The sequence below is a fragment of the Felis catus genome, chromosome B4 (assembly GCF_018350175.1).
Source record: "Felis catus isolate Fca126 chromosome B4, F.catus_Fca126_mat1.0, whole genome shotgun sequence".
Taxonomy (NCBI): Eukaryota; Metazoa; Chordata; class Mammalia; order Carnivora; family Felidae; genus Felis; species Felis catus.
In genome coordinates this window covers 80201465-80216886 of record NC_058374.1, presented here as the reverse complement: position 1 = coordinate 80216886, position 15422 = coordinate 80201465, and the positions used below count along the sequence as shown (strand labels likewise).

General features: G+C 57.4%; 1 protein-coding gene and 1 long non-coding RNA gene across 2 annotated transcripts; one reads left to right on the top strand and one right to left on the bottom strand.

Annotated features, from left to right (window-relative positions):
* Positions 1-7920: 7920 nt before the first annotated feature.
* On the bottom strand, positions 7921-13107 carry HOXC10 (homeobox C10). The gene is made up of 2 exons (XM_003988782.5): positions 12244-13107; positions 7921-9055 (listed from the first exon to the last, which is right to left on the bottom strand). Exons 1-2 carry the CDS (start codon positions 12992-12994, stop codon positions 8778-8780), a joined length of 1029 nt encoding a protein of 342 aa, XP_003988831.1. The 5' UTR covers positions 12995-13107; the 3' UTR covers positions 7921-8777.
* A 269-nt stretch (positions 13108-13376) lies between these two features.
* On the top strand, positions 13377-15099 carry LOC109501602. Its single transcript, XR_006600749.1, has 2 exons — positions 13377-13537; positions 14407-15099. It is a non-coding gene; the product is annotated as an uncharacterized LOC109501602 (long non-coding RNA).
* The last annotated feature ends 323 nt before the right edge of the window (positions 15100-15422 follow it).

The window sequence follows — 15422 nt, the reverse complement described above, 5'->3', positions numbered from 1 at the left end:
TTGATGGAGTCGGGTTAGCTGTCAATCAAAATTTCTCCCTCACTAGTTCAAGGAAAAGACAGGAGGTTCCCTCCCGTCCCCCTGCCGAGGCTTTCTCCAAATCCCCAGCACCGTCAGCACCTCCCCCAGCCCTGGCGGCTGGGGACCCTGCCTGGCTCTTGGGCGGCTGCTGGCAGCAATGAGCAGAGACGCGTAGCCTTCAGCGGGCCCGGGGGCCAGACAGAGACCTAGAGGACATCAGGGGACAGAGCCCGAGAGAGACTGAGCCTGAGACATAACAACTGAAACGCGGCGCCAGGCCCATGGAGAGGAAGGAAGGAGGGAAAGAGAAGAAAACGGAGGGCTGGGATAAAAAGAAAAGGAGAGGGGAGAATTAAAGGAAAGAGGGGGGGCAAGATGAAAAGAGATGGGAGAGCAGGGAGAGGAAGGCATGCGGGGAGTGTGAGGGAGGAAGGGCGGCGATAGGCAGGCAGGACGGGGCAGGGCGCGAGCAGGGAGCAGCCGTGGCATTGTGCAGTCCGCTTGCTTGCCGGGCCTTTGCCGCGGGACCCGGCTCAGGGCGCGGCGGCCACTTCTGTCCGGACACAAAGGAGAAAGAGGCCTCCTCTCTGGCCCCTCCCGGGCGACCTGCTGGGGTGGGTACACTAGGCCTCCGGGGGATGTGGAACCCCGTCTCAGCCCAGGCAGCCACCCAGGCGGCTGGGGGCTGAGCCACGCTCTAGCCAAGGAGCTAAGAAGACATGATGAAGGAGAAGGTCTCAAGCCCTGCTCCTCCTTTTTCGTCTTCGCCAGGCGACAGGGCCCATCTGCCCCAACCTCAGGTCTCCTAGAAGAAAGGCGCCCCGAAAGACCGTCTTCCATGGGCCTCTACTATTTGGGAGAGCCCTTCAGACAGAGTGGCTGTAAGCAGATGCCCCTTTCTCTCCTACCCCCTCTGGCCACTGCCTTCTTTTCAACTCTTGAGCTGCCTGCCCACCCGGCTTGCCCACCCAGCAGAGGCGACAGCAGCGGGACAGCCGGGATCCCAAGGCCCAGGCTCCCTGCTGCCGTCAAATTCCCCGTGAAACTGAGGGGAGATTGTCGCCTTCGTTTGAGAGCGTGAACTCAGACCCTCCCCACTCAGGCACAGACACAGCTGTGGATCAGGACGCAGGCCTCGCCCACAGCCCCCTCCCCACCAATGCCCCGCTTTGCCTAGGCCTTGCAGAGAGCAGCAGCCATGAGGAGGGGGCTGAAAGAGCCTGGGAGTCCCTGAGTTCACCAGGCCGAGGCCCCTCGGGCTCCACAGCTGCATGTGGGCTGTACCCCCTAGTCTCTGCATTTGGAGGTGGGATGGCAGGCAGGTCAGGGCCCTGAAGCAGAACTTCAGGCTCCCCCCACACCCCCCCCCCAAAGCCAGGCCTATAGATGTGGGGGCACAAAGGATGTGGGGGCACCAGTAAGGAACCGCTCGTCTTTCCAGGATCACCTACTCCTTCTGAATCTCCTGCCAGATTCCCAGACTCCCTCTTACCCCCACCACTCCCTTCAATTTTCCTCAGCACCGATGGGGCAAACCCGAGGGACTGGAGGACACTGGGAGTCCCTGTTGGGGAGGGGGGGAAACCCCAGCTTTAGCTGGCACTTCTGCATCCGCTCTGGTGCTTAGAGCTTGCCTCCGACCCCAAAAGATTACACTGGGCACAGGAGAGCCCCCTAAGGGGGAGGGGCACCTTTACTCCATCACCTCAGACCTGCACAGCTGCGACCACAACCAAGCTAGCACCACCGTGGGAAGGACAGACAGACAGACAGACGGACAGGTTAGCGTCATCCCCTCCCCTTGCTCTGCGCCTCCCTCTCAGTGATTTAAATTCCCTCCGGTTCAATCCACACCGTCAAGTTCGGATTAAATTTAAAACAGGCTTTTCTCCCGGTCCGCAGCCGCCGCAGGCAGGGAGCCCGCTCCCCGGCTCGTCAGCACCCGCCCGCGCGGAGGAGGCCGTGCTCCATTTGCTTTCATTTTCCTTCTCCCCCTGAAATGGGCTCGTTTCACCTCTCCGCTGCCCTCTCCCCCTCCCCGCCCCCTCCCCGGTTCCCCTCTTCTTTCCCCCCTTCTCGTTCCTGGTCCCTCTTTGTTGGGAAAAACACACCCACACACAACTCCTCCTGGCTAAGGCCTGCGCTGGAAGCAGAAACTGAATGCTCCTGGCCCGCCGCGAGGAGACCGCGTCCTGCCCCCACCCCAGGTGGGTATCTGGGATCCCTACAAGCCAGGAGTCAGGCCCCTAAGCCCAGCAGGAGTGAAACCCCTAGGGCCTGTGAACGTGGCCCTCTCAACGCCACGGCCTGCATTCCCGCCGGCCCCCCGCCCGCCCTGCCGCCCCGCAGCAAACGGGGCTGTTTCCGGCTCCCCCAACCCGGTCTGGTTTCCCAGCCTGGGGAGTGGCTGAAGGAGGAGCGGCCCCAGAACCAGGGGTGCTCTCTGCCCGATGCCCCCATGGCTCTGGGCGCCTTGTTACCTGATCTTTGTGTGATGTGTGTGTCGCAAGGAAATTTGCAGTGACTTTGGAGCCCAGACTGAGGAAGCGGAGGTGGCGAAAGGAGAGACAATACGGGCCCGAAGTACAATTAAGGGGCCAGAGCCGCTAGTCTCTCCCCCGCCCTCCCTGCCAGACTAGGAGCTGTCTGGCCTCAAACCTCAGGGCAACCCGCGAACCTGGAGCCGGAAACTCAGCCCGTGCCGGAGGGAACCAGAGGATCCGGCATCCAGAACGTTGGAGGAGAGCTCCCTTCCAACTTGGGGGCGCAGCAACCAGCCCTGCTGTGTTGCGGCGAATCCAATGAATGAAAGTGCACATTCCGACGAAAATTCCCGGTTTTTTCAGCTTTTGGAAGGAGAGCCTAGGGTCTGGGACGTCTCAGACAGACAGACAGACAGACAGGCAAACCGCATCTCCGGAGGCAGACAGACTCACAACATGAGTGTGAGCCTAAAATCAAATGCAGGTTCAACATTCCCGAGGCCTCTCTGCCAGGCCGGGCAGGCGCCGATCTCCCTACCTTCTCTCCCCTCCAGGGCGTTGGGCAGAGACCCGGAAGACTCCGTCCCTCTGGCTTGGTCCAATCCCGCCTCGGGAAGCGCCTTCGTTACCTGCTCCTCGGCTCCCCACGGCCACAGATGCAGGGCAGCCGCCTCCCGCCGGGGGAGGGAAGCCCCGGCCACCGCAGCCGCCGCCGCTGCCCGCCCTCCTTCCCTCCCTCCCTCTTTCTCGCCCTCCCTCCCTCTCTCCCTCCCTCGCGCGCTGCCGCTCGCGGGGCCCTCCCGCGGGCAACCTGTTCTGGACCAAATCCAGGTATCTCCGAAAGAGAGAGAGAGAGAGAGAGAGAGAGAGAGAGAGAGAGAGAGAGAAGGACCTCTTACGTGGAAAAGAAAGAAAGAAAGACCCTTAACCGCGTTTATTTTCCAAGCTCTGACCACTGGCCGGCCTCTGTTCAGACGCCCTGGACACGGCCCTGTAGCAGCAGAGGTGTGCGGGGCCTGCTGCCTCGCCCACGCTGACCGCCGCGCCCCTCGCACAGCGCGCTCCACACTCTGGGCCGCCGCCCCCCGGCAGCCCAAACACCAAACAGACCTCAAGGTCCTTCCTACAGACTCAACATCCGGTCGCCCGCCTCGAGGCTGGCCTCCGCCCGCCCCGGAGCCCGCTCTGCTCCGTCTGCGGCCAAAGTCCACACACAATCCACCTTGCCCGTGCTCTCGCGCCGGGCCCGGACGCCCCTCCTGGCCGAGGCGCCCGCCGGGCCACACTCGGCCCACGGTCCTGCCCGGGACTGCAAACCTCGTCCCCTGCACGGGACCCACACAAAGCCCAGTGCCCTGACGCTCCCACCCGCAGCCCCCAGTCCCCAGCCGCTGCTGCCCTTCACCTGTTCCCGAGAAAGGCTGCGTCTCCGAGCCGGGGCAAAGCCGTGGGCCTGGGCGGAGGGTGCCGGGGGAACCGGGGAGCCGAGGTCCCAGGGAGGCTGCAGAAGATCCGCCGGGCTAAGCCGGAGCCCCCGCAGCCCGCGAGATTATCTCAGAGACCAAAGCTCTCCTTGGCGAGCTCTTGCCTTTTCCTCGGTCTCCCGCAAGTCTTAAACACTCACACGCCGAGAGTTCAGCTCTATAAATCCTGCTCCTCTTTCCCATATCATAATTAAAAAAAACCAGTAGGGGAGGTTTTAACTTTTATTGCGATTTCTGGAGTTGGGCTGCGGAGCATATATTAAGTTTACGCTTATGCGCTCTCGGCGGGGAGGGTCCTTTAAGAAATAAAAATCCATCTTAATATCCGCAGACGAGAGAGATAATTTTTTCCCTCCTCTTCACGCTGTTTCTTCTGAAGACTCCCTTCCAGCGAAGCGAATAAATAATCACCATCGCCTTACCCATAATCTACAGTCCCAGGGCCCCGGGGTGGACTCTGGCCACCAGCCTGGCCCTCACCTTGGCGGGATGAGAACTCACCCCATTTCCCAGGATTTGGGGAGGGGGACACCCCAGACTCGTGGCTCTGTGGCCACCCCCCATCAAGCCCACCAGCTCTGAAATGGAAATGGGGGCAGAGAGAGACTCAAAGAGCAAAAGTCGTTCATTGGTGAATTTCGGCCCATGAGGGACGCTCTCCCCAAGCCAGGCACTCCTGAGCACCCCGCCCCTGCCTGGGACTCCCTTCACTCCAACTGGCCCTGTGATTCTGACAGCTTGAAAACTCAGAGACTGCTAAGGGCTCCCAAACCAGGGGAGCCCCTGCCTGCCTCGCACCAGCTGGCCTTCCTCTCTGAAAACCTCCCTATTTCCCCGGGAGCCATAGAGAGATTTGAGCGTTTTCCTTCAAGGGAAGAGATTCTTTTCCCCCACAAAGGGCTGGGGGACAGACGGAAAGACAGACTAACAAATTCAGCTAGGGAGAAGAAAGGCTCTATTCCATTTTCTCCTCCAGCCTCCCTGGGGTCAAAGGAAATCTCTTTGTATAAGAAAGACAGAAAAATACGTGAAGTATTCACGTAAAAAATAGACGTGGGATTTGAGAGAGCCTGGAGGAGCCAGAGATACAGAAACAGAGACTCACACTCATACAGGGTTAGAAATATCCCCCCAGCAGACCACTGTGAGAATATAGAACTCCAGGTATATATTTTGTTACAGGGACACAATTGTGTTCCCGTCTCCAAGTTGAGAATGTGTTAATAACCATACTATTTCCAAAGTAAGAGAACCAACAGCCTGTCCTCCTCCTTTTGGCTTTCTCTTTCCCAATCTCTCTGAGAGCAGGGGTGTATCTCCCCATTCTCCCTGACACCCCCCCCCCATTTTTTCTCTGCAGGCAGAGAAGCCTTTTTGGGGAGCCTTCTCTCTAGCCACCAGGGCCAGGATTGAGGAACCGGATGGAGAAAGGAGGGGAAGAAGCTTTGCAAAGTTTCACATTGCTCAGATTCTCCTTTACTCCATTATCCTCCCCTCCTCCCCCTGGCATCAGCCAACAACCTTCCCAACAATATGGTAATGGTGGGCGCTGGCAGCCTCCGTTCACCCAGACATTTCCACACAGCGCAAAGACAAGCAGCTGCCTGACAGCCACAGACACAACAGACCGAGGCCTGTGGGCCACAGACAGCAAGACAGAGACTAGAGCCAGGTTCCTGTCCTGATGTTTCCCAGTAGGGCGTGTGTGTGTTGGGGGGGGGGGGTTTCTACTTGGACTTGATGGCTTCCCTCTAACCTACTAATACTCTAAATATGCCCTTTCTCATTGGGGATGGAACTATAGAAGGGGAAGGGGGGTGGCTGAGCTGGCGCTCAGAGTTCCCCAACTCTTGGGACCCCCCCCACCCCAGTCACCCCACTTTCCTAAGGGGAAGCTCCAGCCCCAGCCAACTGGAGGCAGATTTTTGTCTTTGGAGGTGGCAGGTGAGAGAAACTGGCCCTTCCAGAGACTCCCTTCTCTTTCTGTGCTCTCCTCTCTTCTACTGATCCTGCCCCACCCAGCTACCCAACTGAGCTGGCCCACCAGGCCAACTCTTACTCAAATTCCTGAATTTCCTTGGAATTGGCTAGACTTTCTTTGTCTGTCTCCATCAGCTGGGCCCAGGAAACAATAGCTGCAGGAAAAAACTCCTCTCCCTCACTCACAGGGATTGGGACAGGCTGAGGAGTGGACAGTATAAAACGGGGCTCTCCAGACTTGTCCTGCGGCCCCACTCACAGCTTGCCCTCATCAGTCTGTGCCCATTTGCCCTATCTGGGAGGGGGCTGTGGGGCAGTCCCACTGGGGAGGGAAGGAGCCGGGTAGGTGGGTTGGGGCCCTCGACGAAAACCGACTGATGTAACTCAGGCAGTTTCTTGTTGCCGAGTTCAAAACTCAATCCCAACAACATGAAACTACCTAAGCCACAGATCAGCTGAGCGAGCAGGGCGGGAGATTCGGCTTTGCATCTATCGGGAGGAGAAGGGAAGGGGGTTGGGGAAGGAAGAAATTCAGCCCCGTCCCCCTTTCCGCCCCCACAACCTCCCTAAGGACTAGAGAGTAGACTTTGGGTGGCTGGGTGGGTAGGGGGTCTGACTGCCCTCATCAGCCTCTGGTCTAAGCAAATTGCTCAGGGAAACTCTGGTGAAATGGGACCTCCAGCCGCCAAACCCCCCGCCCCGCCCCCAGCACCGCAGTGGAGCTATTCCCCTGCCTCTGGCTCTGGCCCTGGGGGGAGGCTGGAGGGTCCTTCCACTCTTGAGCTGGGTCCCCTGTCTTGTCCATCTGGCTCTCCTGTGCTCTCCTCCTGGAATCCCTCCGATCCTCTCCCTCTCTCAGCTCTGCTTTGCTTCCCTACATCTATGGGTGGGCGAACCAAGGCGCCTGTGCTCCAGAGCCTCTTCCAATCAGGCCACTTGCCTGGCAAAGCCCCACGGCCAGGGAGCGTGGGGACCGAGAGCCTGAATAAGGCTCACATCCAAACCAGCAGAAAGCAGGAAACCCAAGCTTCAAGCTCCAGCCCTTTCTAGCCCACCCTCCCCCTGCTTCCCCCAGCAGACGACCAGACTGAGCAACATCTAGACCCATGTGTCGACCTCAAGGCGACCCTAAGTGCCCGTGTAGCGAAAGAAGCCAAAAACCACCAATTCACCCCTTTAAGAGCCGAACCCCAAGGCAGCGGGGTCGGGGAGGGGAGGAGAGGGAGCTCCCGGCCACTGCCCTCCACTGCGAGCGGCCACAAGGCAAGCCTGGGTTCTCAGCAAGCTCAGATGCCCGAAACACCTTCCTCCCTGTTGTGCCCGCGGCACGGCCGGGCACCTGGGGACGCCGCTAGTCCCCACTCCGCCGCCAAGAGAAGAACAAGAAACCGCTTCTCTTACCTTGTCGCCGCCTCCTCCTCCTGCCTCTGCCCGAGCTTCTGCTGCTGCTATCGAGGGGGGGGGGGGGTGGCTGAGCTCCTCGTCCCCCTCCGGCGGTTAAGTTTATTCCTCTCCTTGGATAGGTGGGGGGCTCTTGGGGTTCCCCCAGCAGCGGTGGGGTGTGCCTGGCCCAGCACCCCAGGCAATCAGATCCGTCTGCTCCTCAAGATTGCAGTTTGCTCTCTGCCTCTTTCCCTCCTCCAGTCACCTTTAAATGCATCTTTTACTGCAGCACCACATTATATTTGCAGATCATAAAATCCACCTCTCGCGCGCACCAAGACCGTCCTGACATTACTGTTTTATGACCTTGACTTATTGTGGTCACCTGGATAATATTTAAATCAACGTTATGGTCTCTCACTTACATTAAACCCGCCAAGAGACATTCTAGAAAGGCTCTAGGAGATGAGTCAAACACAAAACACACACATCCACACACTCAGCCTCGTTGGGGGGGGGGGTGTTGCTAAAAAAAAACATTTAAAAACAAAAAACCACCCATTTGAGGATTACGATTCTGGAAATTTATTAGGATTTTCTTCTCCATTAAGGAAGCTACATGCAAAAGATACAACATACAGAATATCTTTAAATAACACAACTCCCAGACAGGGACAGGGCGATATTTGGGAGGGGGGGGGATTCTGTCTTTGCTTCACTATGTTCTATTTTAAATTTTTAAATTTTTTTTTTTTGTATTCCTCTGGATGGAATTTCTGAGGTGTCAGTGGCGGGGGGATGTGGGGGTGCTGGGAGGATTGGGAGAAAAGCAGAAAGCAGTACAAATACGAGACTTCAAGCAGATTCTCAGAGCAACCAGGAGGTAAAGACACGGAGAGGGTTTGCTGGAGGCGCTGGGCGCTACGACAAACACACAAAACACTAGCCGAACTTTCCAAAACGTCTATTATCCTAAGGAGGAAAGGCAGCAAGGAAGGAGCGATTCTGACTGTGCTCTGCGAGATTACAGACCTTCTCTGGTTGATTTTTTTTCCCCTCTTTTCCCCCCTATGATCGGGTGGATTCGACCTTAACTTTGCATGGAGGACAGGATGGTGTGTGTGAGTGCGTGGGTGAGTGAGGGGTTGACACACACACCAGCCACACTCCCACCCTTGTCTATGCGGGCACACCACACCCCACACCCCGGCACCCCATTTCTCATGCTTTAGGTGGATGCATCTTCGCAGCACGAACCATAGGTCCCTTGGAAGGAGAGTCTGAGGTCTTTGCCTTTTTTTGCAGGCGCGTTGCATTTATACTCAGGGAGGGAAAAAAAAAAAAATATACCACCAGGCACAAAGGGAGGAGGGGCGGGGAAAGGAAGGAGCGGGGAGAGGGGGGAGGGGGAGGGGAGGCCGCGCGCTCAGGTGAAATTAAAATTGGAGGTCAGTTCCCGGATCCGATTCTCTCGGTTCATTTTCTTGAGTTTCATTCTGCGATTTTGAAACCAGATTTTGACTTGTCTGTCTGTAAGGTTAATGGTCTTGCTAATCTCCAGGCGGCGCTCTCGCGTCAAATACATATTGAACAGAAATTCTTTCTCCAATTCCAGCGTCTGGTGTTTAGTATAGGGGCACCTCTTCTTCCTTCCGCTCTTTGCTGTCAGCCAATTTCCTGTGGTGTTTTCTGCCTTTATCTCCTCTGTTAAAAATAACATTATTTACATAAGTATCCCTTGAAGAGGCAAACCCTCGCTGCTGCCAGCCAGCTGTGGGGGCGGCTGAGGGAGCACAGGGGGGCTGCTTTCACCCCACAGGCCTGACTGGTGGGGTCCTCTTGGGCTCAGGGCTCTTAGAATTTCTTTGGGGTCCTGACTTACGTGGGGGGAAAGACAGACAGTTCTCGCCTCCAAAGCATTTATTAATTAAATTACCCCAATCCACCTTGACCTAGCAGATTCTGAGTACTCCCACTCTCCCTCAGCTTCCTGACCCTGGCACGCGCTCTCAACCTCACCAGGCCCTCCCTCCTCTGTGTTTCATTCCAGTTCTGGAAAAATCCAACTAGAAGGAAAAGCGCCTCCCAGGCCTCATACGGGGTTGCAGAGTCCCCCCTGCTGCCTAGAGCAATTCCCAGAGAGCTTTGACCCCTTTCAACTCAGTGGAGGGATGTTGTCGCCTTAGGCTCTGTGGCCAGAGGCCACCGCAGCTGTCCCTGCACCAGACCCCCAGCCCTTGTTCCCACCTGAAGTGCCACAGAGCAACTCTGCCCCTTTCAATCTCCCGTTGCCAGCTCTTCCTCTCCTGGCCATTTCCCCCAGGTGTGAGTAGCTGAAGCAGGGTTGCTGGTGCAGGCAGCAGAGGTCAGGGGCAACAGCTCTGGGGCGTGCTGAGGGGTCCTCAGACAACTGCCCTAGCCATGGGACCTAAGGTCAAGGGAGAGAGATATCCTGAGGAAATGCAGCCTCCTGGAAATCTCCACCTAGTCTACAGAGATATGTATGCCTGTACGTACATGTGTATTCCTGTAGAGATGCACACTGTCACACATATGTACACGCATAGGCACACACGTGTCTATTTATATAAGGAGACGCTGTAGACATAGTGTGTGTTTCTCATTATCTTATTGACAACTTCTCTCCTTGGTACACATGTTGGCTGGAATGGACCAGCCTTGCTCCTCAAGCAGCAGAAGAGACCTTGGCCATCTTTTCTAGGGGAAAAAAACCCCAGAGTCCAGACACTCAAGAAGGGCACCCAGCAAAGGACTCTGCTGATGGCTCTGTGCTCTATCTCCCCGCTTTGCCAAATGAAACTGCCAGATTCCTCGCTCTTACCTTCCTGGGGAGCGGGACGGGGCCCTGGGGGAATCAAGAGGCGCGCACACACACACACACACACACACACACACACACACACACAAAAGCAAACTTGAGGCTATAGTTTAAGACATTTGAATGTCCTTAATTCCGCTCCGGCCTCTGCACCTGCAGCCTCTTGCCAAATTGTTTCCAGGCTCTCCGCATCTAACTCTGTCCTATTTATTTTCTTATTGGGGTTGTTGGGTTTGGGGGGGGGAAGGGAGAAATTACAAATGAGGAAGTCTGGCCAAAAGCCCTCTTGGCTGTGGCCTGGTTGAGACACCATATGGGGGAGGGTGGTGAAAGCAAGAAAGGCAGAGGCAAAGTGCAGAGTTAGAGGGATTAGTTGGGGTGGAGGGGCTTTGGTTGTTGTGGACAGGGGAGGAGAGGAAGGGTTGCCTACCCCAACGGGGGCAGTCCCAGTTAGGAGGTAGACTTGTTAACCTTGACTTTGCTTTTGGTGGGGGGTTAGGAGGCAGGTTTTCCCATCCTAAAATCGTGTCCCAACAAAGCTCAGAGCCTGGGGAGGGGGCACAAAATTAAACTTTCACGCTGCACATGTGCCACAGGGAAGCCTCCGTGGGTGTGTGTACCTCACTCCTGCAGCCTCATGAACACACCCGTGCTCATCTTCTGGCTGAGGAGACACCCAAGAGGGCACAGCTCTACCCTTGCCCGCCAAAACAGTGTGTGTGCGTGTGTGCGTGTTTGAGAGGGAGCGGGCATGCGTGAGTGTGCGCGAAGCCTGAGAGAGGCGTGTGTGTGAGTGTGACACAGGTCGCCGCCAGGCATGCGTGTGCGCCGCATCCATATACAAAGCACCACAAGATCCAGGCCGCCCCCAGTCTGCTCAGCTCTCTCTCAGTATTCCATCTCCCTCTACACCCAAAGAGCCCCATTTATATACAGCCTCCAGTAGCCAGTGCCATGGGAAACAGGTTTATTCCTCTCCTCCCAGTTGGGCCTTTTCTGATGTTTTTTGTTTCAACTTTTCAGGGAAAGTCGGTCCCCTCAGGCTCCCTCGGCTGCTTCCATTTCCCCTACATTCTTTCTCCAGGTGTCAGAGAAAGGTCCTGGAGGCCCCCAGTTCCTGCAGCAGAAATGAATCTTGAACCCTGAGCTTGAACTCTGGATAGGCTTTCTCTCTCCAACCCAAATCACGATGAAATCCAACTAAAGCAACATTCCCTTTCAGGAGAAGACCGCTTGCCACGCACACAGAAATTTTCCAACCACTCATTTGTAAGCTGCTTTTGGAAGACAACGAAAAAAAAAATTTTTTTTTGAAATTTAAGTAGAGAAAGAAAAAGGAAAAAAAATTAACAGGGGAGACAAAAAAGAACTTACAACATCCCAAATGCCCTGTTCCAACGCCATCCCCAAGCCAGGCGTTTGGGGGAGGGAGGGAGGGACGTGGCGGTCAGCCCTTCACCTCCACCTCTTTCTGCCCCAGCCCCGCTGCCTGAGGCCCCCCCAGCTGAGCCCAAACCGCAGGAGCCCAAACCACAAGCACAAATCAGACTCACAAACAACAAATCGCGCTTCGAAGGAAACAATTTTCAACTGGGAAAACGCAGGAAAGCGAAATCCCCCTTCTCCTAAGCCTTCCCTAGTCCCTGGCCCAAGATCGCCATTTTAAGCTTTTTGCCAGCTTCTGACCCGTATGGGGGACATCAGCCCCCCAGTCACCACCGCAAAGCAAGCAAACCGAAGCCAGCACGCGCCCGGGAGCCGTCATCAGCCCTGGGCAGCACCAGGCGCCTGCAGGCTGCCCGCGGTGCGCACCACTCCCGGGTCTCGGCGCCCACGGCCGCTGCCGGCCCGGCCCCTCCACTCTGCCGCTTACCTTCCTTAGCCAAATGACGCGCCACCAGCCTGGCGCTCAGCAGACACGAGTCGCAAGCCGGGATCGCATTCCCGGGACCGTCCAGGGCCTCCTCGGCCCAACCCTCCCCTTGCCCCCGCCCCAGCCACGAAGACCAAGTGCCCGAGCGTCCCAGCCGGGCCGCGGCCCAGGCGGCCTTACCTTTCGCTTCGTTATCCGAGGTGTCTGGGCTGGAGTCCGCGGTTTTGGCCCGCTCCTTTTCGCTCTCCAAGGGGCTGCCTTTTGGGCCCGCCAGGCTCTGCTCGGTCTTGATCTCATTGGGGCTAGGGGTCTGGCTGTCGGACTTGGGGGTCTCAGGGAAACTCACTTTGCCCCCGAGCTGGGGCGACTCCAGATGTTCGGCGCGCGGGTTGAGACTGGCCCGCTGCTCAAAAGGGGCTTCGAAGTCGTTGGCCCCGGCACAGTGGGGCGGCTTGTCCAGCGCGGAGTAGCTCGGGCTGGCGCGGTAGTAGCTGGGCACGGGTACCTCGTGCTCCCCGAGGCAGGACTCCTGCAGGGGGTGGGAGTAGAGAGCTGCCTCGGGGCCACTTTTCGCCCGCTTCTCTGCGCTGTACATGCAGCAGACATTCTCCTCCTTGACACTAGGTGGGTAGGAGCAGGAGGACAGCGGCCTGCCAACAGGTTGTTCCAGGCGGTAGGTGGCTTTGGGGTCGCCCCAGGAGTCCAGCTGCGAGAGGTAGGACGGGTAGGTGTTGAGGGCGAGGTTGGGGCTGCTGCCCTCGTCCCTCTTGGAGAGCGAGGGCGCGAGCCCGCAGCCCCTCATCACCCCGCAGTTGAAGTCACTCCCAGATTGCATATACATGCCTGCGCTCCGGCTATAGCGCTCTCCTCCGCCGGGCGCAGCCAAGGGCTCAGCGTACGAGTTCGGAGTTACATTGCGAGGGCATGTCATTTTCAGAGAGAGGGGTTTTTAAGGAGCAATACTACAGCGGAGGAGCTGACATCTTTTTTTTTCCCCATCCGGGAGGGGGGGCGGTTGGAGGGGCGGGAGGGAAAAGAAGGGGAGGGGGGGGAAATATCAGCTCCATAATTATCCGCGCATTCAGTCCTCACCATGTGACGGCTAGACCAATGGGATTTGAAAATGGCCTTGATGATTCAGACGGCCGTGACGTCAGCGGGGTCAAGTTGTCGGCAGGCGGAGCGCGCAGCGTGGAGTAACAGCGCCACCTAGCAGCCGCCTCGGGGTAGGGGCGCCGGAGCCCTTCCCCGCGAACAAAGGAAGCGCCCCCGGGGCGGCAGGGGCAGGAGAGGGGTGGAGGAAGGTGGGAGGGGGGGTTCTAGGAAGAATGGGGTTTGTTTACCCGGGAACAAGCCTGTAACTCTTGGGGAAAGTGGGGCGGAGAGGGGGGAAATGCAGGAGAGAGGGAGAGATCAAGGCATCTCGGGGCTCAAAACAGTCAAATTCAAATTAAAAGGTCAAGACACGATTCAGGTACTTCTTCCCTTCGCTTCACCTCTTCTTTTCCTCTCCTGGCCTCTGGGCCCCGCTTCTTCCCTTGGGATGGGTGTGGGGTGAACTTGGTGGGGAGGGCTCCAGTGGGCAGAGAAAGGGAGAAAAAGTTAAGGAATCCCAAACAGAACTAAACTTCCTGCTCTCCCGCGTCCCGGTTCGCCGGGCTTGGCCCGGGAGCTCAGTTCCCGGACCTCTCCGCTCATGGACGCTGGTTGAGTTCTAAGTGCCCCGTGGGGCTTGACGGAGGAACCTCCCGTGTCTGGAGTGGACCAAGGCGGGGGGGTCACCATCACTTCAGGACTGCTCCAGGAGGGTAAAGGAGGTTTCCAGTGGATCTAGGGGTCGGGGGAGGAGGAAACCGAAGACCACAGGCACCGGCTCCCCGACCCCAGGAGCGCAGCCCGGCCTTTGCAGGGTGGGCGGCTCCTGGGTCACCATCTCAGGGGCTGGAAGGCTTTGGCCTTGGAGTCGGTTCGGCTGCTTTGCTGCAGGCCTTGGCGGCCCTCGCTTTCCAATTGACCTTGCCCCCACTAAAACAGGGAATATTCCCAGAGAGAAAGAGGGAGCCTGCGGGGCCTCCGCTGGTTTGTGGGGAGTCACGTATCACACGGGGAAACTAGGACACCAGATGCGACAAAATCCTACCCAGAGACGTGTCCTTTGCAGAGCGAATGGGCTGGGAGGGGGGGCGTTTTTAAATGGGGGAGAGGAACCAGCCTGTTTTTGTGGGTTTTATTTTTTAATAAAGGGAAAGGAGGAATAAGGGACAGGGTATATTTTAAATAGTTCTTTCCGTTTCTCCATGGCCTTTCTCCCAAAGCGAACTAAACTCTCCACCCCTTCCTCAGGAAACGGAATCTGGAGAATAACTTGTCTTTCCGGTCGCCCCGCATTTCCCCCCACCCCGGACGAAGCCCGGGGTTTCGATTTTCCAAAGGGCTGGAGTCTGGCAAGGCAAGGACCGGTGCTCAGGGCGCCCTGGCGTGGAGTGTGGAGGCTGGATCGCTCCTGGAGAGGCCCAAGCCAGCGGCTGCTAGGAAAGGACTTCGGAAAGAAATCAGCCGAACTCTCTCATCCAGGGGGCAAGAGAGGAGGCACAGGGGTCCCTGGACCCCCGGGAATCCTGGAAGAAAATGTGTAATGTGTGACTTGTTTGCAGGGCCAGCCAGGGGGAGAGTAGAAAGGGTTTTGTGTTTTCATTTGCAGGGGTCGCCGTGGGCTCGGCGCAGGGGTTGGCCGGGGCAAGGTTAGGCTGTTTAGGCCCCAGACGAGACTTGGGACAGCCCGGGCGGCACTCAATCCAGGGAGCCATTTGTCCCACCGCCCACCCCGCGGGAAACGGCGGAGACTTTATGGCCACTCTGTTTGTATTATCTGCATAAGTCTTTCCCCACCAGTTTGATCGAAACTGTTCGCTTTTACGAGGACCCAACGAAAATTCCCCGTCATATTTATCAGCCGGGGATAAAAATTTAGTATGGGAACTGATATTTCCTCATTTATGGGGCGATGAAATTAAAGACCAAAGCAATTGAGAATTATATGGCTTTGGGGGGGTTCCCTCCCCCCCTCTTTCACATCTCCTTTATTTTCCCGCCTGGTGTGCCTGTCCCTGGAGTTTGGCGTCCCAGTCTCCTGCCCTTGCCCCCTGTTTGGGGGTCTGCTGGGCCCTCTCCTTCACACCCAGGTACCGCTTGGCCAACCTTAGCTTTTCCTGGTTTTTCTCCCGGCGTCCGTAGCTGGGGGCCTCCCGGAGCCTCTGCCCCGGCCACGCTGGGATCTGGCTGGGGTGGTGGAGGGTTGCCAAGAGCTTCGCAGGGGAAGAATGGGAGCCCAGCCTGGGAGGGGGCGAGGAAGGGGGTGG